The sequence below is a fragment of the Anolis sagrei genome, chromosome 5 (assembly GCF_037176765.1).
Source record: "Anolis sagrei isolate rAnoSag1 chromosome 5, rAnoSag1.mat, whole genome shotgun sequence".
Lineage (NCBI taxonomy): Eukaryota > Metazoa > Chordata > Lepidosauria > Squamata > Dactyloidae > Anolis > Anolis sagrei.
The window spans coordinates 1557110-1581773 of record NC_090025.1 but is presented as its reverse complement, the minus strand read 5'-3'; the positions used below and the strand labels follow the sequence as shown (position 1 = coordinate 1581773).

General features: G+C 45.5%; 1 protein-coding gene across 2 annotated transcripts in view; it reads right to left on the bottom strand.

Annotated features, from left to right (window-relative positions):
- ZNF638 (zinc finger protein 638) overlaps positions 1-24664 on the bottom strand; it is a 108202-nt gene that overhangs the window by 17813 nt on the left and 65725 nt on the right. For both annotated transcript variants that reach the window (XM_060779525.2, XM_067468429.1), the window contains 14 exons: positions 23688-24070; positions 18599-18858; positions 18176-18322; positions 16078-16209; positions 14177-14223; positions 14004-14065; positions 13409-13696; positions 11281-11336; positions 10337-10468; positions 8409-8537; positions 7160-7201; positions 4356-4496; positions 2335-2460; positions 1987-2036 (listed from right to left, as the gene is read on the bottom strand). In XM_060779525.2, the coding sequence (XP_060635508.2) occupies positions 1987-2036; positions 2335-2460; positions 4356-4496; positions 7160-7201; positions 8409-8537; positions 10337-10468; positions 11281-11336; positions 13409-13696; positions 14004-14065; positions 14177-14223; positions 16078-16209; positions 18176-18322; positions 18599-18858; positions 23688-24070 (1995 nt within the window). The remainder of the gene's footprint in view (positions 1-1986; positions 2037-2334; positions 2461-4355; positions 4497-7159; positions 7202-8408; positions 8538-10336; positions 10469-11280; positions 11337-13408; positions 13697-14003; positions 14066-14176; positions 14224-16077; positions 16210-18175; positions 18323-18598; positions 18859-23687; positions 24071-24664) is intronic.

Below are 24664 nucleotides of genomic sequence, written 5' to 3'. Positions count from 1 at the left end.
CAGGCATGTGCATTCCTTCACAGATAACCAGGTAAGAGAAATAGGAGTGCTCAGGGCCCTGGGGGAAAGGCCATTTTATGAGTTGCAACACGGGATCCGTATGTCGCTCTGCTTAAAATCAACAGCAGTAGAAAATAAATGATTGCATTTGTTACACAGACAACATGTAGGCTGAATAGGTGCATACACATTAAAAAAGTCATTGGCATCTAGGAAGTGAAGTACAAGTCAGCTATTACTATGTACTGCATCATATTGCATATTTAGCATGGTTCTCGGCAACACCTTCCACGGTTATTGCTTTCCTCATTACTGTGTGTTTTCCTGCCCTTGCAGTGTCTGATTTCAGAGCAAGCTGTGATAGGAAAAGGTTTGAGGAGAAAGCCCTGGCCTCATCCTGGGTAGTGAATTCCCGACCTGTTAGGCTAGGAAAAGCCTAGGTAAAAGTGGACCGAAGAAGTTTAGAAGCCATTTTGGAAAGCGTGCCAGGGGAATCCATTGTAATTACTCATTTCCTGTTTAGAAAGAGCAGCTTTGGAAGGAAATGAGGGAGGACTGTAATTGCCTAAGTGAGAGTGGGCAGAGCTTAACTTAGAAAAAGAAAATAATTGACTTTAAGGGAAGGTTTTTGAAACCCTGACAGGAGATTGAGCCTGGGTGTCAAAGGGAGAGGGTGTTAGGAGTTTTGGAGTGGTGTAGAGCAGTGGTTCTCAATCTGTGGATCCCCAAGTGTTTTGGCCTACAACTCCCAGAAATCCCAGCCAGTTTACCAGCTGTTAGGATTTTTGGGAGTTGAAGGCCAAAACATCTGGGAACCCACAGGTTGAGAACCACTGGTATAGAGGGTTAGTGAGAAGAGGCCTGAGATTGGTCTGTTGGCTAGCGGAGTTAGCTAATGGAAAGAATTCTACAGCTATGAGGGAAATAGCTGGTAGAGGAGGGAAGAGATAGATCCAGGATAGGATTATCTGTGATGTTGTATAAATTACTGTCAGAGAAAAAATCCTGTCTGTAGTTCTGTGGAGGGAGAGATAAGTGTTTCCTGTGTAACTAAGCCTGAACTGCTTTATGTAACCACACACTTTTAAGTCCGTATTTTGAAACAGCTAAGCTTTATATAACTGAATTGTTCCTGTTCTCTTAAATAAACATAATTGTTTTGTTGTTCACAACAACTGCCTCACGTGTGCCTCTGTGGGTGAAGTTTTAGAAGCCGGTTCCTGCAGTAATTAAGAGCTTAATAGTGGTAGCGTAGATTTTAAAGAACAATCTTTTAGTGGTACCTCAGAAATACAAGCCGGAGGGCTAATCCAACACACTCTTACCTAAGAATACTTCCAGTAAGCCAAGGGCTTATCAGTGCTTCTAAGTTGGTGAGTCCCAGAGGGCTTTCAAAAATGTTTTTTTTTTTTCCTGGCCAGAAGAAAGTTCCAGCTTTCCTTACAGTTTTTTTTTTTTTTTAGTTTTGGGGCTTCTAGTCACAGAAGCCCCATTCCAATCTAAGTGGTGTTTTGTTTTTGGGGATTTTTATTATTGAATAAATCCCTATCCGTTATATTTTGGTGGAACAGCATTGGGATTTTTATTCCCCCAAATAGGTCCCTGCTTATATTATAACACACAAAGAAAGGCATGTGTGCTCTTTTGCAGAATGTGAAATGACATGCCATTCCTCTGTGCTCATCGCAGTTGCCTCGACATCCCACCGGAGCCCATTAACAGAAGGGAGTGACACCACCCACACCTCCAAACACCATCTGCTTCCTTGAGATGTTCCTCAACAGAGGAGGGGACATGAGAGAGAGTTACGGAGAGGGTTGTGTTACTGGATATATCTCTGAACCACTATAAAGAAATCAGACCATAGAGCTCACCATGGCACACCAGCCTCCTCTACGGAGCAGCTCTTTAAATCACACACACAGACGCACTCACAGACACACATAAAGGGATACTTCTACTTTGGATACTTCTACAAAACCATACCTCTGTTTTTTCGGCTCTTGCTTTTTCGCCAGTTTCTTCAAAACTTCAGGCTGTGGGGGGAGAAATACATTGTATTGAACATTTGGAACTCTTTACAAGCAGCAAAAACAGTTTCACACTGATGTGGCACAAAGGGGTTGTGCAATAGCGATGAGAATGTGCAAGGATGGGTGTTTTGTTTTTGTAATTCTACATATAGAATGTGTGCTGGGGATGGCATTTAATTTCCTTGCAGAACGTACAAGGACAACAACAGTTATTCTATTCCATTTCACATTGCACACAGTTTGGAAAGCTCTGCTCTACACAGACTGCGTTCTCCAGACGGAGCGAACAAAAGGGACTTACTGGCAAGGGCTCAACCCGTGGCGACCGCCAGAATGTCAGCTCCAGGTCTCCCAAGCTGTACGGATACTTTGTGAGGAAGCGGCACATGGATGCAGCCGACTCAGCGCTGTCCAGCTGAAGGATGGCCTGGGAAGTGCAAAAATAATACATGCAATCCCTGTATCTGTTTCACAATGGCCTCACAACTAACTACTTTCAGTGGGGCAATGAGTTCTACAAACAGAAAGATGGAGTAGCTCTGGGGAGCCCTCTCAGCCCGGTCATAGCTCATTTCTACATGGAACACTTTGAAAAACAAGCCCTGGAGACAGCAACCAAAAAGCCCACAATATGGTTCAGAGATGTGGATGACACTTTCCAGATTTGGAGCCATGGAGAAGAAGAACTCAACAGGTTCCTGGAACATCTTAACAGCATCCACCCAAACATCCAATTCACCATGGAAGAAGAAAATGAAGGAAGACGGCCTTTTCTAGATGTCCTAGTCATCCGCAAACCAGATCAACAACTGGGTCACACCGTTTACAGAAAACCCACACACACAGAGAGAGATATCTACACAAAAACTCCAACCATCACCCAAGTCAAAAAAGAAGCCCCATTAAAGCCTTGGCAGACCGTGCCAAGAGAATCTGATGAGCCCACCTCCTCCAAGAGGAACTGAACCACCTCAACTGGGCTCTCCAGGCCAATGGATACTCCACCTCAGACATCAGAAGAGCGGCAAGACAGCCGAGAAGAAGCCACAAGAGTCAAGACCAAGATCCACCCAGAGGGAAAGGGTTCTTGCCCTACATCAAGGGAACCACTGACTGCAGAGGGAAGCGGATGAGGAAACACAACATACACACTATCTCCAGACCCACCAAGAAAATCCAACCAATGCTACGTTCAGCAAAGGACAAGAAGGATCCTCTCACTTCTGCAGGAGTCTACCGTGTACCATGCAGCTGTGGACAAGAAGTCTCAGAGGGACCCCCAAACGCAGCAGCATTGCCCAAACATGAATCAAGGAACAGGAAAGGCACTGCAGACTCCTTCAACCAGAGAAGTCAGCCATAGCAGAGCACCTGAGGAACCAACCTGGACACAGCATATTATTGGAGAACACAGAAATGCTGGACCACTTTCACAACCACCATGTCAGGCTACACAGAGAAGCCACTGAAATCCACAAGAACCATGTGGACAATTTCAACAGAAAGGAGGAAACCATGAAAATGAACAAAATCTGGCTACCAGCATTAAAAAAACCCCTCTAAAATCACAACAGCACAACAACAGAGAGGAAACAAACAAGGACATCTAAACAAAAGATTGCTCCAAGCACTTCCAGGCTATCAAATGCTAATCAAGGTAGTCAGTGGAAACATTCCCACCTAGCTCCAGCAGACGAGAGTCCTTTGTCCCACCCTGGTCATTCCACAGATATATAAACCCCTTTTCCTAGTTCCAACAGACCTCACTACCTCTGAGGATGCTTGCCATAGATGCAGGCGAAACGTCAGGAGAGAATGCCTCTAGACCATGGCCATACAGCCTGAAAAAACCTACAACAACCCATTCCCACCTAGCTCCAGCAGACAAGAGTCCTTTGTCCCACCCTGGTCATTCCAGAGGTATATAAACCCCTTTTCCTAGTTCCAACAGACCTCACTACCTCTGAGGATGCTTGCCACAGATGCAGGCGAAACGTCAGGAGAAAATGCCTCTAGAACATGGCCATATAGCCCGGAAAAACCTACAACAACCCAGTGATTCCAGCCATGAAAGCCTTCAACAATACAATCCCTATATCATTTCTGCAAACCATATCCCAGCTTACATGTAGACGCTGCTGGCTGAAGTCATACACGGACCGCTCTCTTCCTTTTTGAAAGAGGCACCAGGACTTGTACGCTATTTCAGAGAGAGCATGATCTGCCTGGAAGGCCCCCCCCCCCCCAACATGCACACAGTGGCTGAGCCCCATCTTCCAGGAGGAGGAAGAGGAGGAGGAGCCGCCCGTGAGGGACACTCACCTTGTTCTTATTGGCGATGACCATGTAGTGATCCACCCGCCCAAAGCGGAGGCCGACGCAAAGGATCTCAAGTTCGGAGTAGCCCTTGTCTGGCAGGTTGCCCAGGTGCACAAACTGTGTGTGCAGACCCTCCACCTTCACCTGCGAGACAGAAAAAGGCAGGTCCATAGGCTGAGCCTGGGCTCATCGTTCTGCTTCTCAAGCAAGGATATCGGGGCTACCCCGCTCGGCTCCCCATCCCGGCAAAGTACTCAGGGCTTGACTGCTTTGTCTATGTTGCGTGGACCTCACAAGAAAAGGCTTCAGGTGCCTCTCCTCTTTGCTTGGCCTTTCCAGAAGCTCTTTGCTCCTGTTAGGGCCCTTCCACTCAACTTTATAACCCACAATATCATGGCAGAAAATCCCACAATATCTGCTTTGAACTGGAGTTGGGATGCAGCCAATGATACCCAAATGTTGCACCTATTCAGCCACCACTGATACTCCATTTATTTTATTTATTTACTAACTACTAGCTGTACTTGCCACATATTGCTTGGCCAACATTCCCTCCCTCTTTCTCTCCTCCTTTCTTTCTCTCCTTCCTTCCCCTCCTTTTCTTTCCCTTGTGCTTTCTCTCCTTCTCTACCTCTTTCCTTCCTTCCTTCCTTCCATTGCTCTTTGGTTCAATCTTTCCTTCTCTCTCTCCTTCTTTCCTTCCCTCTTTCCTTGTGCTTTCTCTCCTTTACTCCTTCTCTACCTCTCTCCTTCCTTCCTTTGCTCTTTGTTTCCATCTTTCCTATCTCTTTCCTTCCCTCATTTTCTCCTTCCTTCCCCCCTTTATCTTTCCCTTGTGCTTTCTCTCCTTTACTCCTTCTCTACCTCCTTCCTTCCTCCCTTCTTTCCTTTGCTCGTTGGTTCAATCTTTCCTTATCTATTTCCTTCCTTCGTTCCTTCTCTCCTCCTTTCTTTCTCTCCTTTCTTCCCCTACTTTTCTTTCCCTTGTGCTTTCTCTCCTTCTCTACCTCTTTCCTTCCTTCCTTCCATCGCTCTTTGGTTCCATCTTTCCTTCCTTCTTCCCTCTTTCTCTCCTTTCTTCCCCAATTTTTCTTTCCCTTGTGCTTTCTCTCCTTTATTCCTTCTCTACCTCATTCCTTCCTTCCTTTGCTCTTTGGTTCAATCTTTCCTTATCTCTTTCCTTCCTTCCCTCTTTCTCGCCTTCCTTCCCCCCTTTTTCTTTCCCTTGTGCTTTCTCTCCTTTACTCCTTCTCTACCTCTTTCCTTCCTTCCTTTGCTCGTTGGTTCAATCTTTCCTTATCTCCTTCCTTCCTTCCTTCCTTCCTTCCTTCCTTCCTTCCTTCTCTCCTCCTTTCTTTCTATCCTTCCTTCCCCTCCTTTTCTTTCCCTTGTGCTTTCTCTCCTTCTCTACCTCATTCCTTCCTTCCTTTGCTCTTTGGTTCAATCTTTCCTTATCTCTTGCCTTCCTTCCCTCTTTCTTGCCTTCCCTTTTTCTTTCCCTTGTGCTTTCTCTCCTTTACTCGTTCTCTACCTCTTTCCTTCCTTCCTTCCTTTGCTCGTTGGTTCAATCTTTCCTTATCTCTTTCCTTCCTCCCCTCTTTCTCTCCTTCTTCTCTTCTCTCCTTCCATCCTTCTCTCTTTTTCTGTCCTTCTCTCCTTCCGATGGTGCTTTTCCTGCTTGGCTGCCAGAAGGTTAGACTGGATGGCCTTTGAGGGCCCTTTCCAGCTCTGATTCTATGATCGCAATTCTCCTCGGATAGAAAGGACTATAAGTGGCCCTCACCAAGGCACTGTTTTTGCTGCAACGTTAAGGCTCTTTGACACCAAGCACAATGAAGCAGCGGTATCTTGAGCTTCCCCCTGCACCCTTTCCTATTTCTAGCTCACGCTCTAACACAAGAAGTCCCTGGTGTTTCAGTGAGATATTTATATTATTTCAGAAGACAAGTAAAACAAGGACTACTTCCCTAAGCTGGAATGTGGTCAGAGGAGAGGGACTAAAATGATCAAGGGTCTGGAGAACAAGCCCTATGAGGAGCGGCTTCAAGAGCTGGGCATGTTTAGCCTGAAGAAGAAACTCATAGAATCCAAGAGTTGGAAAAGACCTCCTGGGCCATCATCCAGTCCAGTGCATTCAAATCACCCTTGACAGATGGCCATCCAGCCTGTTTCAAAGCTTCCAAAGAAGGAGCCTCCACCACACTCTCTCTGCGGCAGAGAGTTCCACTGCTGAATGGCTCTCACAGTCAGGAAGTTCTTCCTTGTGTTCAGGTGGAATCTCCTCTCTTGTAGTTTGAAGCCATTGTTCCATTGCGTCCTAGTCTCCAGGGAAGCAGAAAACAAGCTTGCTCCCTCCTCCTCCCTGTGGCTTCCTCTCACGTATTTATACATGGCTATCCTATCTCCTCCCATTCTTCTCTTCTTCAGGCTAAACATGCCCAGCTCCTTAAGCCGCTCCTCATAGGGCTTGTTCTCCAGACCCTGGATCATTTGAGTTGCCCTCCTCTGGACACATTCCAGCTTAGAGTCAACATCTCTCTTGAATTGTGGTGCCCAGAATTGGACACAATATTCCAGGTGCCCCAGAGTGTGGTGGAGGCTCCTTCTTTGGAAGCTTTGAAACAGAGGCTGGGTGGCCATCTGTCAGGGGTGATTTGAATGCAATATTCCTGCTTCTTGGCAGAATGAGGTTGGAGTGAATGGCCCACCAGGTCTCTTCCAACTCTAGGATTCTATGATTTCCTAATATTTTCCTGTTCTAAAGACTCAGATACAGCGAAGGGAAGTCAACTGACGCCATAACTTACCTCTGCATTGGCTTCTTTGATCAGAGAGATGAAAATGGCCTCCTAAGGAAGACAGAACCAAGATTTACTCCGTCAAGGCCGAGCATGTTGCTTGTGGGTTTATAAATTATACGTCAAACAAAACCCAGTTTAACTAGATCCCATTTTCCTCTGTGAAGTAATGCCTCAACCTTGGCCTCACTTTGAGAACATTACGTCCTTTCCCCACATTTCCTCCCTCTGCATTCATGTTACACAAACAGCTATCCAGTGTAATTGCCACAGGTATTTTCTGAAAGGGACAATGACAGCCTATGTTACAACATACACTTGTCTTCAAGGCAACACATCATTCTCAGTACACAAGAGCAAATGATCCTGATTCTGGATAGACATTAGTAGAGACTACGGATTGGCTTTCTGTAGATGATAACTATCCTTGAGTGTGTGTGCGTGTGCAGCTGTATCTATATCTAATAATATAATAATAATAATAATAATAATAATAACAACTAATAATATAATCTAGTATATTGTTTATACATATAATATTTATATCATAATGTAATACAATATAATACTAGTAATAATACAATATTATAATTATATATATTACATGTAATATTACTCATAATATTACAATATAATGGTATAATGCAATATAGCAATATATAATACTGATATTTTACTATTTATTTACTATGCTTCTATACTGCCATTCTCAGCCCGAGGGCGGTTTACAAAACGGCACAATTCGATGCCCACAACAGTACAAAAATAATTGAAACATTAAAAACATTTAACACAGGTTAAATGTTAAATGCTACTATGCTAATAATATAATATATTGTATGTATATATATCTTGTAAGCTGCTCTGAGTCCTCGTCGGGGTGAGAAGGGCGGCATATAAATGCCGTAAATAAATAAATCTATCTCTATATATGGTAATTTGCAATCATTTAATTGTTGTGCCCAAAAGGCATTCTGGTCTTCCAATTCCAGGGAAAATTCCCCAAGAGAGCAATTTAATGGATACGAATCCGCAGGTGAATAACGGATTCAATCCAATTGCCAGAGCAGACCTTGTAAAACAGCAACGCTAACTACCAACTGACTGTCCTGGAAGGGATTCAATGAACCCACTCGAGTTGGGACCAATGACCATCAATCTGTAACAAAAAGCAAGCCGTGGCTGGAATCTGACTGGTAAGGACCCAAAAACGACCCCAAATGTTTCCCATGGATTCTTAAGAACCCCGAGGACCCACCTCGTCTTTCAGGTCCTTGAATTCGGGCACCAACGAGATGGAGAGCTGGTTCTTCTCGACCCACATGGGGAAGCAGGAGTAGAACTTCACCATCAGGTCAGCTGCGTTGCGGCTGATCTCGATGTAGGCCTGCGAGAGAGGGAAGGAACGAGAGACAGACCACTTGACTTGCCGTATACGTTCACATATATGTTTAGGCCAGGAACGGGCATACGCCGACCCTCTAGGTGTTTTGTTGGACTTCCACAAGTCCCAACAGCCTACCGGCTCACATTTTGGTTAAAGGACCTCGCCAAAATGAGGATGCGCATTAGATTCGCATGATATAGCAACCCTAGTGCCGAAGTTTGCCCATGCCTGATCCAGCAGCGCTAATCATGCCCAATAATTTATTTATTTATTATTTATTTGCTTTATTTCTATACCGCATTTTTCAGCCCAAACAGGCGACTCAATGCGGTTTACAAGGTACAAGTTATCACAACAATGTCAGTGCACTTAAAAACGCAACAAATGCAACAACAAAATCAACAACATCAACAACAATTAACAAAAACAAACATAACACCTCAGTGAAATCAGATCCGTTCTCATAATCCTTGTGCCATTCCTATGTTCCATTTACCGTCTTCCTATGTTCAGTTGCACTGTTTAACCAAACGCTTGTTCATAAAGCCAAGTCTTGACCTTTCTCCGAAACGCCAGCAACGAAGGTGCCTGTCTGATGTCTACCGGTAAGGCATTCCATAGCCGAGGGGCCACCACTGAGAAGGTCCTGTCTCTCGTCCCCGCCAGACGCGCCTGTGACGCAGGTGGGATCGAGAGCAGGGCCTCCCCAGACGATCTTAATGTTCTAGTCGATTCATAGGTGGAGATGCGTTCGGAGAGGTAAGTGGGGCAAGAACCGTTTAGGGCTTTAATAATAATAATAATAATATTTTATTTATACCCCGCTACCATTTCCCAAGGGACTCGGTGTGGCTTACATGAGGCCGAGCCCACAATAAATCAATACAAGCAATAGCAATTACAAAACAAAACAAAATACAAATACTAATACAAAGCAAAACAGGAAGCTGCTTCAAAAGCTCCCCTTTGAGGGACGTCACCTCTCATTTAATGGCCACAGCTCAATACTGTTGGATCCTGAGATTTGCAATTTGGTGAGGCAGTAGCTCACTGGTCAAACTAAACCCTCCATAATTCCATAGCATTGATACTGGATCCATTCTACAGCATAGATGTCCCCCGAGGTTTTCTTTTCCATTGCTGGAAGCTTTGGGGTTCCAACACAATTGTTTTTAAAGGAATCCTAAGCAGGCAGCAACTGGAGTGGACGTAAATCGCATCGTGATATTTTGTTATTGTTTTGCTATGAGTTATTTATTGTTGTATTGTATTGTTGTGTTTTTGTTCTGGTGTATTTTGTGCTCGGCCTCTTGTAAGCTTCCTGCGGAAGATGGTAGCGGGGTATAAATAAAGGTTTATTATTATTATTATTATTACTACTACTACTACTACAAAGAGCACGCTTTTTGATGCTTTTTGCATGTAACATTCATCGGCAAATACCTCTTTTGTTTCAGGATTTGAAAAATGGAGGTGTGCATTAGATTCAATGGTGCAGTAGACTTGAGTCAATACCGTACATCATAACCTGCATCTTTTCTGTATAGGATTCCAAGGCTGAAATGATCTCCAGGAAAACGCAGCACATGCCTGGGCCAACTTTGGCCTTCCCTCCAAGTGTTTTGGACTTCAACTGCCACAATTCCTCATGGCCAGGAGGCTGTTAGGAACTATGGGAGCCGAAGTCCGAAATACCTGGAAGGAGGGCCAAAGTTTGCCCATGCCTGATCCAGCAGCGCTAATCATGCCCAAGGGACCCGAAAGCAGACTGTCCCGCAAGGAGGGCTGCTGCCCCGTACCTTCTTGTGCGAAGACAGAATCAAGATGTCCTTCAGTTTCCCAAAAGGCTTGGTCAGGTTCAGGACTTCCTCCAGGCCGAGCCCGGCGTCCGGGAGGCTGGAAATGGCCACCACGCATCTCTCTTCCACCACCTGGGAAGGAAACCAAAGGGAAAAGGGACCCTTGCGTCAGAGTCTCCCGCACTTTGTCCAGTCACAGCACCTCAGGCTCAAAGAAGAGAAAGCTTGAGATTGGTATAATAATCAGACATATGTAAACATTAGACGACTATTGTGCATAGATCCAAATCCAGATGATCAAATAATCATATTCATCAATCCAGGGTCAATTCCAACTGTATTGCACAGATAATTACGTTGGGCCAAATGCTTGCTCCCAAGTGAAAACATCCTCTTAGTATTTTCCTCAAATTTTCACACATTTAGATAGATTTTATGTCCTTGTTTCAAGGAGTAATCCAACAATACTTGGAGTCATCTTGGAGATGCCGAAACCATTCCTTCAACAATGTAATGAACTTATGAGTTGTAATACAGCAAGTTTGTAACAAGGATGCAACTTACGAAGAAATAATTATTCTACCAAATGACAACAGAATCTGAAAAAAAAAACTATCTTTCCAACGGTTATGAAGGCAGCATAGTTATTTTTCTTCCACTGACAGGTGTTGACTGGCTTCCACAGGGTCAGCCAGCTTGCAAGAGAGAAGGTTCCCTCTCAGTCCGGTTCACGAACTTGCGGAAGGAATAATCGTATAACCCAGATGACCCCCTTCCAAGTCAATGATTCTATGATTCTACTGCATATGTCACGGGTTGATCTATTTGGGCCCCAAATACAATGATACTGTGGTTGCGCTGCATTCGTATTGGTTCTGGCCAGACTCTTGTGGGAAATGAGTTTTGAATTGTTTCAAGTTGCAATGCAAACGGTGGGAATTTACCTCTTTGACTGGTTCACTGGCTTTCTTCTTTGCTTCCTTGCTCTCCTCCTTTTTCTCTGAAAATAGAGGAAGAATGACTTTGACCATCACAGGCGAGGAACACAGAGTCTACGATTAGGAAGCCCAAACCTAATCTTTACATTTCACCAAACTTAAGTACGTGGGAGGTAAAGTCTTATTATTATTATTATTATTATTATTATTATTATTATGGTTTATTATTATTTGGTACACAACACCATTAGTATCAGCAAACAAGATCACTATGCTGGTGCTTGATCACACGTGTGATGTATCGGCAAATAATGCGTGCAGATCCCAATAGGGAGGCCTTCTGCAGCTGGAGATTTTGTCAACGCCGATTGTTTTAAAGTGAAGGCAGGTCAAGGTTTTTAGATTATTATTATTAGAAACACAACAAGATGAGTCCACAGCAAACAAGAACACTCTTTGCTGGTTGTTGTATTGCAGTGGTTCTCAACCTGGGGTCCCGAGATGTTTTTGGCCTACAATTCCCAGAAATCCTAACAGCTGGTAAACTGACTGGGATTTTTGGGAGTTGTAGGCCAAAAACATCTGGGGACCAAAGGCTGAGAAGCACTGTTGTATTGGATCACACATTGGACACTTCCCAAGTGTCTAGGACTGTGTGATGTATCGGCAAATAATGTGTACAGATCCCACTAAGGTGGCCTTTTGCAGCTGGCAGATGGTAATTTTGTCAGCGCCGATTGTGTTTAAGTGCAGGCCAAGGTCTTGAGGCACTGCACCCAGTGAGCCGATCACCACTGGGACCACCTTGACTGGCTTGTGCCAGAGTCTTCGCATTATTATTATTATTATTATTACTACTACTACTACTACTACTACTATTAGAAACAAAAGGTGTGTCCACAGCAGACAAGATCACTCTGCTTGCTGTTGTACTGGATCACACGTCGGACATTTCCCAAGTATCTAGGACTGTGTGATGTATTGGCTAATAATAATAATAATAATAATAATAGGCATCACAGGTTGTGCAATAGCAATTTGAACATGGAAAGATGGGTGTTGTTGTTTATGTAATTCTACATATATAATGTGCATTGGGGCCGGCATTTAATTTCACTGTACGATGCATGATGGGAATCAAGTTATTCTACTCTATCTCAAAGCGGGCTGCTCCAATAAGCAAGTCTAGGTCATCCTTGGCGGTCGAGGGTCCAGTTCTGGAGGTGGCACTTTCATCTTGCACAGCCACACAAGCCAGACTTGTTGGAGCCGTTTGCAATTTATAATGTAGATTTCAAAGTATGTATGTATGTATAAAATGCTATGTGCCGAGGGTAATGTATTCCTGTGTGGAAAAAGTTAACTGAACCATGGAGGGAACGGCATTCCTAGAGAGATCATAAATCAAATGTATAGAGCAAATGGATGCAGCGTTGTGCGTTGTACATCATACCATCATATGTTACTCTGGAATGCAAGAGGTGTGGACTAGTACTGATAACGGTTCGTGTGTGTTTGCAATGTTACGGACAGTCGGTGGAGAAGCAAGGTTTATGATGTGCTGAGTGTTAAGTAGCTTCTAACGTATATAGTTGTAAAATAAAGTAGTTTATAGCCTAAGGTGGCTGTGATTGTTGATTGTGTTCCTGCCTTGCTGTGTGGCTGATACACTAACAAGACTCCCCCCCCCCTCGCCCCCGGCAGGTCTGCCACTCCCTCAAAAGCTCTGTCTGCTCCTCCTCAGGGATGCCTTTCTAGTAATCTTCAAGTGGAATCTCTTTTCCTGCTGTTTGATCCAATGGCTCCATGGACCCCTAATCTCCTGGGCAGCAGTGGAAAGGAAGCTTGCTCCTTGCCCATCACCCTCCCTTGTGGTGGCTCCTGCTTGTGCTGTGCCTTCTTCTCCCACCCGCTCCCACGAGGCCCATCGCCAAAGAAGGCCAAATGGACACAAGACATAGCAAGCCCCTGGAGGATTGGCACCCAAAGCCAAAACCTTGATCTCAGAAGCAACCTCTGAAGCGGGCAGCTCTCTCTTGGCTAGCTCTCCAAGGCTAGCATGGCTCTTTGCAGCAGGATGTGAGGGCAGTGCAGAAGCAGGGGTGCTTCCACTACATGTGCTTTACAAGGGTACCTGAGGCAGGGTTCGGTTTCTCGGTCTTCTTCTCGTGCTTGGAGGATCTCTTGGGGAGCACCACTTTGCTCTTCACGGGTTTTTTGGCATCCTCCGCCTTCCTGGAATCCAGAGGCTTCTTCGGTTTCACAGCAGGCTTCTTGGCATCGACAGCAGCCTTCTTGGGCTCAGCGGGCTTCTTGGGCTCAGCAGGCTTCTTAGGCTCAGCAGGCTTCTTCTGAGTCCCACTTGTGCTCGTCTTCCCAGACTTGGGAAGGGTCTTGGCGGGCTTCTTATCGCTGGCTTTGGCTGTAGTGAGGAAATGGCATTTGTTCATAGGGTTTCAAGGCTCTGCCAACGCAGTGCGGTTAGGCTTAAGCTAAGCTTTGCTTAAGTAGCTGTGAGTTAAGATTATTTTCTGATTCAGACATCCCCCCCCCCCCCCCCCCCGCATCCCTCTGGCCTAACACATTCTTTGTGGCCCTAATACAATGGTCGTGCAAACAAAGCCTTTGCTTAAAAGGGTGTCAGGCCAGGAGAAGGGCAGACCCATTCCTCCCTCCTTTCTGTGGCTAAAGGAATCAGGAGAGGGAGGGAAAAGCCGCATCTGACTCACAGGCAGCAGCTTCGGCAGCCGTTGGTTTGTCCGGGTTTGCCACAGGCTTCGTTTGGTCTTTCCTAAAAAGAAGGAGAGGAAGAAGAAGAAAGGATAGGCTTTAACAACACAGCCACAAACCTGGAAGGAGGGAATGGGGCGAAAAGGCTGGGTTGAGGCAAAGCCACACTTACTTTGTGCTGGGAGGAGGCTTCTTGGTGCTCTTCTGGCTTCCTTTGCTCTGGAATTCAAAGGAAACCTTTACTGTTCTCCTCAAGGAAGGGCTTCTACGTACCACGAATGTGGCCGTGTGTACCAACTCTCCACCACCACAAATAAATCATTTCAAGCCCCATTCTCCACAATGACCCAAGAAAACAAACGGTAGGTCTTGTAATCTCTCGTCATTAATTATCCTGGGCTGGGCACTGATTTTGGTTTCCCCGATTGCTCTTTGGGGGTGACTTGCAGCTAAACGTGCAGCCTGACCATCCAATCTCTATAGATTGTAGAATCCTAGAGCTGGAAGAGATTTTGTGGGCCATCCAGCCCTTCTCTCGGTCCCGCCTGCCTCACAGGCACGCCTGGCGGGGACGAGAGAGCGGGCCTTCTCGGTGGTGGCCCCCCGGCTGTGGAACTCCCTCCCTGCCGAAATTAGACAGGCGCCTTCCCTCATGGCCTTTCGCAAGGGCCTGAAAACCTGGCTCTTTGAAAAGGCCTTTAGCTAGTGCTATGTTTTTTGGAATGACCACCGGAATGGACTATGACTACGAGACTGGCTATGACCCTAAACTAGACGAAGCGGATTTTTATATGTTGTGTTAAGGTCTTATGATATTGTAAATTGTTGTCTTTTTGTGTTATGTACACCGCCACGAGTCGCCTCCGGGCTGAGAGTGGCGGTTAACAAGTGCAAATAATAAATAAATAATAAATAAATAATAAATCCCATTCGGCCAAGAAGGACAATCGCGTTCAAAGCACCCCCAACAGATGGCCATCCAGTCTTTGTTTAAAAGCTTCCAAAGGAGCCTCCACCACACTCCCTCTGAGAGAGAATACCCCGCCCTTCTCACCCCGGGGGGGGGGGGGGGGACTCAGGGCGGCTTACAGAGGAGGCACAGTTAGATGCCCAAATCAATTGACAAGCAATGTAAAATACAAAACAATTCAACAGTTAAATTAAAACATAATACATAATAAAATAATAAAACAATCTCGTGCTCAGGGTTCAGAGTCCATATATCCATTCCATTCCATTTGTCCTTGTCTATCGTTAGATCCTTAAGTTAGTTGTCCGAATGACCAAAGGCTTGGTCCCACACCCAGGTCTTCAGTTTTTTCCTAAACGCCAGAAGGGAAGTCGCCGATCTAATCTCCCCGGGGAGTGAGTTCCACAGGTGGGGGGCCACCACTAAGAAGGCCCTGCTCCTCGTCCTCGCCAGCCTCACTTGTGACAGTGGCGGGGTCGAGAGCAGGGCCTCCCCAGAAGATCTTAAACTTCGAGATGGGATGTAGAGGGAGATCCGTTCGGACAACCGTATAGGGTTTTGCAGGTCAAAACCAGCACTTTGAATTGTGCTCAGAATTGGATCGGCAGCCAGTGGAGCTGACGCAACAGGGGGGTGGTATGCTCCCTGTACGCCGCTCCGGTGAGCAATCTGGCTGCTTCTCGCTGGACTAGTTGAAGTTTCCGAGCAGTCTTCAAAGGCAACCCCACGTAGAGTGCGTTGCAGTAATCTAACCGGGATGTAACAAGAGCGTGGACCACCGTCTCCAGGGCAGCAGAAAACAAGCTTGCCATTTAGCCCTAAGCAGCAGACTAAGAATCCCTTAATGGCAGGGGTCAGGAACCTTCGGCTCTCCAGGTGTGGTGGACTTCAACTCCCACAATTCCTTGAGGCTCGGCATTCGCCCCAAAGGCTTACCTTGGCCTCAAGGAATTGTGGGAGTTGAAGTCCACCACACCTGGAGAGCCGAAGGTTCCCCATGCCTGATCTATGGCAAGGATCCTCAGAGGTAGTGAGGTCCAACTGGGATGAGGACACTGCCTTTGGCTCCTCAGAAACAAGCACCAACCCCTGCCTCTGCTCACCTGACTGGGAGTCGCTTTGGACTTTTCGGCCACCTCTATCTTCACGTGCTTCTCGTTCACCAGGACTGGAGTGGTTTCCGCGTATTTGACGGCCGCGATCACCGCCTCCTTAAAGTTCATTTCAAGGTAGGCCTAAGAGGGAGAGAAAGCCTGCTTTTTAAACACTGGCTGCACCAATTAATTTACATTAATTGAGGAATCAGTAGAGTATATATTTTTGAATATTTACAAAAATGGTAATTTAAGATAAGACTGTCCAACTCTGATTAAATGATTATTTTCCTTCTTCAGTGTAAATGGGCTTACATACCCTTCCAATTATAATAAAGAGAGTAATATAATGAATGTAATAATAACAATAATACTAAAAAGAGTAAAATGAATGTAGCAATAACAATTATACAGTAAAATAATAAATGTATAAGAGAAATGATAAATGTAATAATAATAATAGAATAAAATAATAAATGAAATGAAAATAATAATAATAATAATAACAGAGTAAAATAATAAATAACCTTGACTCGAGTATAAGCCGAGGGGGACTCGAGTATAAGCCTAAAAAAAGGGCTGAACAACTAGGCTTATACTCGAGTATATACAGTATTTTCATTTTGGCAGTGTTGCAACCCAGAGCAGGAAACGATAACCATCCACCACACTTGACTGTAGGAAAATCAATCTCTTTTTATTGATGAAAAATGGTTACAAAATAGAGGAAAATGCAAAGTCAAAAAGCCACAGTAAAAATCAGCAATCACAAATTTCCATGAACTAGATCAAAAACCAAAAGCAACACTGTAAAATCCTGGAACCTGTTAGCAATCCACTAACCGTACTTGGAGCACTAGAAGCCTCTTGGGATGAAGGCCATGGGAAATGGGAGATCTGCCAAGGTAATGCCTCAGTATAAAACGATGCCTGATCTAAAGAGTCGACCCGGTGAGAGGCATTTAAAGCCCAGGAAACTGTTTCATGACACGCCTCCAGGCTTTGAAGCCCTTGTTTTTTTTCTTTTAATCTGCTTGACCTTCGCAGACTCTGCGATTCACTCCTGTTCTCCAAATCTGTCCTCTTCTATCCTCATTAAATTTGGAGAATCTGTCCTCTTCTATTTTTATTTATTTATTTGTTTATTTATTTACTGCGCTTATAGACCGCAATTCTCAGCCCAAGGGCAACTCATTGCGGTGTACAACATGGAAAACAAGTGCAAATTACAAAACATAGTGTAAAATAATCCACAATTCATCATTATCAAAAAACATCTTATCAAAACATCAACATCAACATTACTACAAAATCCATTCCGAGTCGTCTGATCGTCAAACCCACAATCCAATATCATTTCCGTTGTTCAGCTCCTATGGTCAAATTACCAGTCATTGCACTTCTTGATCAAATGCCTTCTTAAACAGCCAGGTCTTTAACTTCCTGCGGAATATCAACAGGGAGGGGGCTAGCCTGATGTCCACGGGAAGGGTGTTCCACAGCCGAGGGGCCACCACCGAGAAGGCCCTATCTCTCGTCCCCGCCAGCCGTGCCTGTGACGCAGGCGGGATCGAGAGCAGGGCCTCCCCGGAAGATCTCAAAAGTCCTCGTGGGCTCATAGGCCGAGAGGCGGTCAGTTAGGTATCTTGGTATCATTAAGGATCCCAGGTGTTAGTCTCTCTGGAGAGCTATCACCGCTTGACCCTGAAACATTCTCAGGAGATTGTGTACTTTCACTTTCCATGCCTTCCAAGCCTGCACGGGTTTCTTCTACACTGACCTCAGAATCAACATTTTCATTAGAACCAGGAAACACATTTTCAGCAGCACCAGGAAATGCAATCAGAGAAGCAGGTTCAGGTTCAAGTTCAGACCCAGGCTGAACCCCAACAGGCAGGAAAAAAAGGGGAGAATAAGGAAACAGCCAGAAGCTCTGTGCATCAAAGAAGTGCTGGCATTGAAAAGAGAGCAAAACAAATACAATTCCAGGTGACCCGGCACAGACTCTGCCTTGCTGTTCAAACACTGCCAACCTCAGTAACCGAGATAGAGAAAAGATGGGATTAATGCACAGAAATGGCACCTCAGAAGCCAAGGAAGGGCTTACCTCTTTTTTGGAGTGAAGCACTAAGATACTGCTAACTTTTCCAAAGGGCTGGACAATCTTTGTGATATCTTGCTCTGTATAGCCGTCGTCTGGTAAGTCCGATATGTGAAGAACTGTGCCGCAACTCCAGGCTTTACTCGACAAAAGCTACAAAGCAAAGCAACGTTTCAGCAAGGAAATAAAGGTTGCTTACCTGTAACCGTATTTCTTTGAGTGTCCATCCGTGAAATTCGCACCTATGGGTTTTCCCATAGGTGAGCATTTCCCGGAGGACACGAAGAATAAAAACAAATACCCAACAGCCAGGACCAGGTTGACCCCAAGACTTTGAAGGCTTCTTGTCACTTAAAGAGCCTGATGCCCCACGTGGGTGCCGTGCTGCAACAGTGGCCCGAACCCTCTGCCCCAGGAAAGGCTACTGACCCAGTTCTCAGGAACAGGGGAGCTCTTCTTCTCCTTCCTCGGAGCTGCCGTCCCTGCTTTGCTCGGCTCCCCAGCAGCATCCGAGGGCTTTTCTTTGGCATCCGCTGAGGCCGCCTCCGTCTTCGAAGTACTACTACTGGAAGGTTTCTTCTCTCCTTCCGCCGGCACCTTCTTTTTTCCCGAACTCTCTCGGCTAGAGGTCCGGGAGGACTCGTGCTTGTGCGTCCCCAAGCGTCTCCCCGTGGATCCTGAGGCCCTGTCTGTGAAGGAGGGGAGAGAAAAGCCTACGTAAAGTACTTTGCTCCTCGTATTGGCTGCAACAACGGCCAGAGGAAATGCCACAGAGACAAAGAGTTATGCGGTGCTTGTTGACCTACACGCATCCATGCTTAGGCCTAACCAACAGCAGCGCAGGTGTTAAGTTTTCCATCCCATGGATGGTCAAGCATCCTGGAAAACTCCCTATTTCTGGCAAATCACTCCAGTGGAGTAGGAAGGCAAGAGAGGCCTACAATTCATTGTAGGTTACTTTAGATATACACTGCACAGTGCTCTGAATAATAATAATAATAATAATAATAATCCCAGGTGACAGCAGGATTGCAGAGAAACAACTGGAAAAGCTGACACGATATGAGGATTTAAAAATCAAACTGCAAAGACTCTGGCAGAAATCAGTAAAGGTGGTCCCAGTGGTGATCGGCACACTGGGCGCAGTGCCTAAAGACCTTGGCCTGCACTTAAACACAATTGGCGCCGGCAAAATGACCATCTGCAGCTTGGCTCCTCGAAGGAGTTTCTACAACAGGTCAATATTGGCTGCAACAATGGCCAGAGGAAATACCAAAGTCAAAAGGTTACGCATTGCTTGTTGACCTACACCAGTGGTTCTCAACCTACCTAATGTCGTGACCCCTTAATACAATTCCTTATGTTGTGGCGACCCCCAACCATAACATTATTTTTGTTGCTACTTCAAAACTGTAATTTTGCCACTGTTATGAACAGTAATGTCAATATCTGATATGCAGGATGGATTTTCATTCACTGGACCAAATTTGGCACAAATACCTGATACGCCCAGATTTGAATACTTGTGGGGTTGGAGGAGATTGATGTTGTCATTTGGGACTTGTAGTTGCTGGGATTTATAGTTCGCCGACAATCAAAGAGCTTTCTGAACTCCACCAATCAAGGAATTGAATCAGACCTGGCCACACAGAAATCCCATGACCGACAGAAAATGCTAGAATGGCTTGGTGGGCATTGACCTTGAGTTTGGGAGTTGTAGTTCACCTAAATCCAGAGAGCACTGTGGACTCAAACAATGATCAATCTGGACCAAACTTGGCACAAACACTCAATATGTCCAAATGTGGACTCTGGTGGAGTTTGAGGAAAATAGACCTTGACATTTGGGAGTTGTAGTTGCTGGGATTTATAGTTCACCTACAATCAAAGAGCATTCTGAACGCCACCAATAATAGAATTAGGCCAAACTTACCACACAGAACCCCCATGACCAAGAGAAAATATTATATATTCTGATGGTCTTCGGGAACCCCTCTGACACCCCCTCACGACCCGCCCCGGGGGTCCCGACCCCCAGGTTGAGAAACACTGACCTACACGCATCCATGCTTAGGCCTAACCAACAGCAGCACAGGTGCTAGTTTTCCTTCCAATGGATGGTCAAGCATCCTGGAAAATTCCCTATTTCTGGCAACTCATTCCAGTGGAGTAGGAAGGCAAGAGAGGCCTACACTTCTTTGTAGGTTACTTTAGATATAGACACCACAGTGCTCTGAATAATAATAATAATAATCTATATATATAAATTTGTTAGGGGCATCCAACGAGGAAACAAAACTCAAAACCCCCCCAACGAAACTTAACCAAAATTCCCATGCCCATAACACAACCCACAAGGTACAAACATATCTACTCAAAATGAAAAACAACACAGCAACACACTCACAAAACGGCAAAAGAACAAAACTCAAAAAAACCCCAACGAAACAACCAAAATTCCCATGCCCATAACACAACCCACAAGGTACAAACATATCTACTCAAAATGAAAAACAACACAACACACTCACAAAACGGCAAAACAACTGAGCATGCGCATTGGCGCCCACCCGCAAGTTCCATCGCGCGCGCACATGGCCTTCCGGCCAACATTCCCTCTGCGGAAACCATGCCCACTCCAAGCCCCGCCGCGCCGCTTCCCGCACACACACACCCCCTGCCGCACACACACACGCAACCCCACGCTCCATCACTCCCCCCGCAGCCGCACACACACGCAACCCCACTCCCCCCGCTGCCGCACACACACACGCAACCCCATGCTCCATCACTCCCCCCACCGCCGCACACACACACGCAACCCCACTCCCCCCGCCGCCGCACACACACACGCAACCCCAGGCTCCATCACTCCCGCCGCCGCCGCACACACACACGCAACCCCACGCTCCATCACTCCCCCCACCGCCGCACACACACGCAACCCCACTCCCCCCGCCACCGCACACACACACGCAACCCCACTCCCCCCGCCGCCGCACACACACACGCAACCCCACGCTCCATCACTCCCCCCGCTGCCGCACACACACACGCAACCCCATGCTCCATCACTCCCCCACCCCAATCTTACCTCCTTTTACTTCACGCCACCTTCAAACCCCACCCCGCCCCTTCCCGCCCTGTCAAAATCTAGGAAAGACAGGAAGGAAGGAAAGAAGGAAGAAAGAGAAAGGGAGGTAAAGAAAAAGGGGGAAGGAAGGAAAGTTAGAGGAAGAAGAAAAGGAAAGAAAAGGAAAGATGGAAGGAAAGAAAAGAGAGACAGCAGAAGAGAAAGAAAAAGGGGGAAGGAAGAGAAAGAGATAGAGAAAGAAGAGGAGAAGGAAAGATGGGAGGGAAGGAAGGAAGGAAGGAAGGAAGGAGGGAGGGAGGGAGGGAGGGAGGGAGGGAAAGAAGGATAGAAAGAGGGAAGATTGGCCACAGCAACACGTGGCGGGTAAAGGTTGTTATTTCTATTATTATTATTATGCTATTGTTCCTATGAGACCCTTTTAGGGGGAATGGGAGAGGTGTCAGGTCCCGGAGGCAATGCATTGCATTATTGTTATTGTTATGATGGTGGTGAAATAAAAGGAAATAAAAAGTGAAAGAAGGAAGCAAACAGGGAGGGAAGAAAGGCAAAGGAAGAAAGGGGGAGGGAATGAAGGAAAGAGAGAAGGATGAAACCAAGTAGTGAAAGAAGGAAGGAAAGAAAGAAAGAAAGAGGTAGAGAAGGAAGAAAGGAGAGAAAGGGGGAGGAAAAGGGGGAAGGAATAGGTAGGGACCTCTCTTTCATAATAGTCCAGATATCTACCTCAACTTTGATAAGTTTTACTATAGGCCACAGCAACGCGTGGCAGGGCACAGCTAGTAATAATAATAATAATAATAATAATAATAATCTACATAAATAAAAATGTAATGTTCGTTTGAGGGACTAACAGAACTCAAAAACCACTGGACAAATTGACACCAAATTTGGACACAAGGCACCTAACGACACAATGTATGTCCTTCACTCAAAACAAAATGATTTTGTCATTTGGGAGTTGCAGTTTCTGGGATTTATAGTTCACCTACAATCAAAGAGCATTCTGAACCCCACCAACGATGGAATTGAACCAAACCTGGCACACAAAACTCCCATGGCCAACACAAAGCACTAGAAGGGTTTGGTGGGCATTGACGTTGAGTTTGGGAATTGTAGTACATCTACACCCATAGAGCACTGTGGACTCAAACAATGATGGATCTGGACCAAACTCTACACGAATATTCAATATGCCCAAATGTGAACACTAGTGGAGTTTGGGGGAAATAGAACCCTGATAATTGGGAGTTGTAGTTGCTGGGATTTATAGTTCACCTACAATCAAAGAGCATTCTGAACCCCACCAACGATGGAATTGAACCAAACTTGGCACACAGTTCTCCCATGACGAACAGAAAATACTGGAAGGGTTTGGTGGGCAGTGTCCTTTGGTTTTGGAGTTGTAGTTCACCTACATCCAGAGATCACTGTGGACTCAAACAATGACGGATCTGGACCAAACTCTACAACAGGGGTCCTCAAACTAAGGCTGGGGGGCCAGATACGGCCCTCCAAAGTCATTTACCTGGCCCTCAGGGTCAACCTAAGTTTGAAATGACTTGAAAGCACGCAGCAACAACAACAACCCTATCTCATCAGCCAAAAGCAGGCCCACACAACTATTGAAATACTAATAAATTTATATTTGTTAAAATTGTTCTTCATTTTAATTATTGTATTCTTTTTGCATTACAACTAAGATATGTGCAGTGTGCATAGGAATTCATTCCTGTTTTTTTTCAAATTATAATCCAGCCCTCCAACAGTTTGAGGGACTGTGACTTGGCCCTCTGTTTTAAAAGTCTGAGGATCTCTGTCCTAAAGGAAATATAAAATTAATGATCCACCCAGCATTCTGCATCTGTCGCTAAAGGATCTGTAGTAGGCCTGGGTAACAACGGAAAAATTTGTTTCTAAAATCAATTTGTTTTTTGGGGTTTTTTGCGTTTCGATATTTAAAAGAATTCCGATTTTTTTTTTTAAAAAAAAAAGTTCGATATTTACGAAATTTCGTAAATGGTAAAAAAATTACAAAACAATAACGAAACAATAACGAATCGATTCGTTAATGGCGGACGCGACTGCGCAATACGCTAAAATAACTTCTGAAGCTTCCCTCTCCCTCTGTTGTTGACTGTTGGTGTGATATTATATTTTTTTTTCACTAATTAAACAATAAACAACTATAAAACTTGCCCCAGACATGCGGAAATAATAACGAAACGACCTCAAACCAATAACGAAACGAATACATAATGAAATACGAAGCATTTACGAAACGAATTGAAAAATTCGTTTCGTTTTTAAGCTGCTCCAGAATGGTTCGTTATCGCTTCGTTAACAAAAAAAAAAAAAAAACGAATTTTTAACGAATTACGAATTAACGAAACGAAACCGCCCAGCCCTAATCTGTAGCGTCCGCCTTACCTGCAGAGCGGGACAATGCTTCTAGCTCCTTCCTTGTATCATATCGCCGAAGGTAACTAGAAGTGAAAGTCCATGACCGGACTGGAGACCACGACCGGTCTGGCCGCCTTGGACTACGGCTGCGCACCCTGCTCCGGCTTGGCATCCTGCTCCGGCTCCGTTCTCTGCTCCGGCTCCGCTGCCTGCTCCGGCTCCTCTTTCGGCTCCGGCTCCGCTCTCTGCTCCGGCTCCGTGGCTTCCCAGGCCTGTAATAGCGGGGGCTCCTGGATCGCGATCGGGTCCGGCGCCTGGCATGGCTGGAACTGGAGCGCCTGGAGCGCTTGGGGCTGGAACCGGAAGTACGTCGCTTGGGAGAGTGGTTCTCCTTCTTGCTGCTTTCATGTCTGATGGGCAGAAAAGGGAGGGCAAGGAAACCTTCTGCTCAATTATTTATTTATTTATTTACTTACTATTCTTGTATACCGCTGTATCTCAAGCCCGAGGGCGACTCACAGCGGTTTCCAAACAGCAAAGACAATAAAAACAGCAATAATTTGTTGAGACTCAGCGTTTGTCTCATGCACCTACTACTAGTAGTAGAAGGAAACGTGGTTTAGAGAATGATGAAGCTCAGCGGCAGCTGAAAAGGATTAGAGACTTGTTCCTAGAGACTACAGATGAGGAGGATTTTGCAGGTTTTACTCGCGAGGAAATGGAGCTGGAAGATTACAGAGGTGTAAAAAGAGTAGCCAGCAGCTCAAATAGTGATGTAGGATCTGTTGCTAAACGCCTGAGAGATGTAGCAGATTGTGGGGAGTTCGACAGCGAAGAGGAAGATCTGGACTGGACTAAAGTTCAGGAAGTAATGGATGTGCTTAATGCCCCCACCTCTAGCGATGAATTCCAGGGTTTTCATGATGATTGGGTTGTAGATAATTCTTTGCAGGATGGAGCACGAAGTGCTGACTGGCAACAATGGCGCAGCCTGGATTCACCTG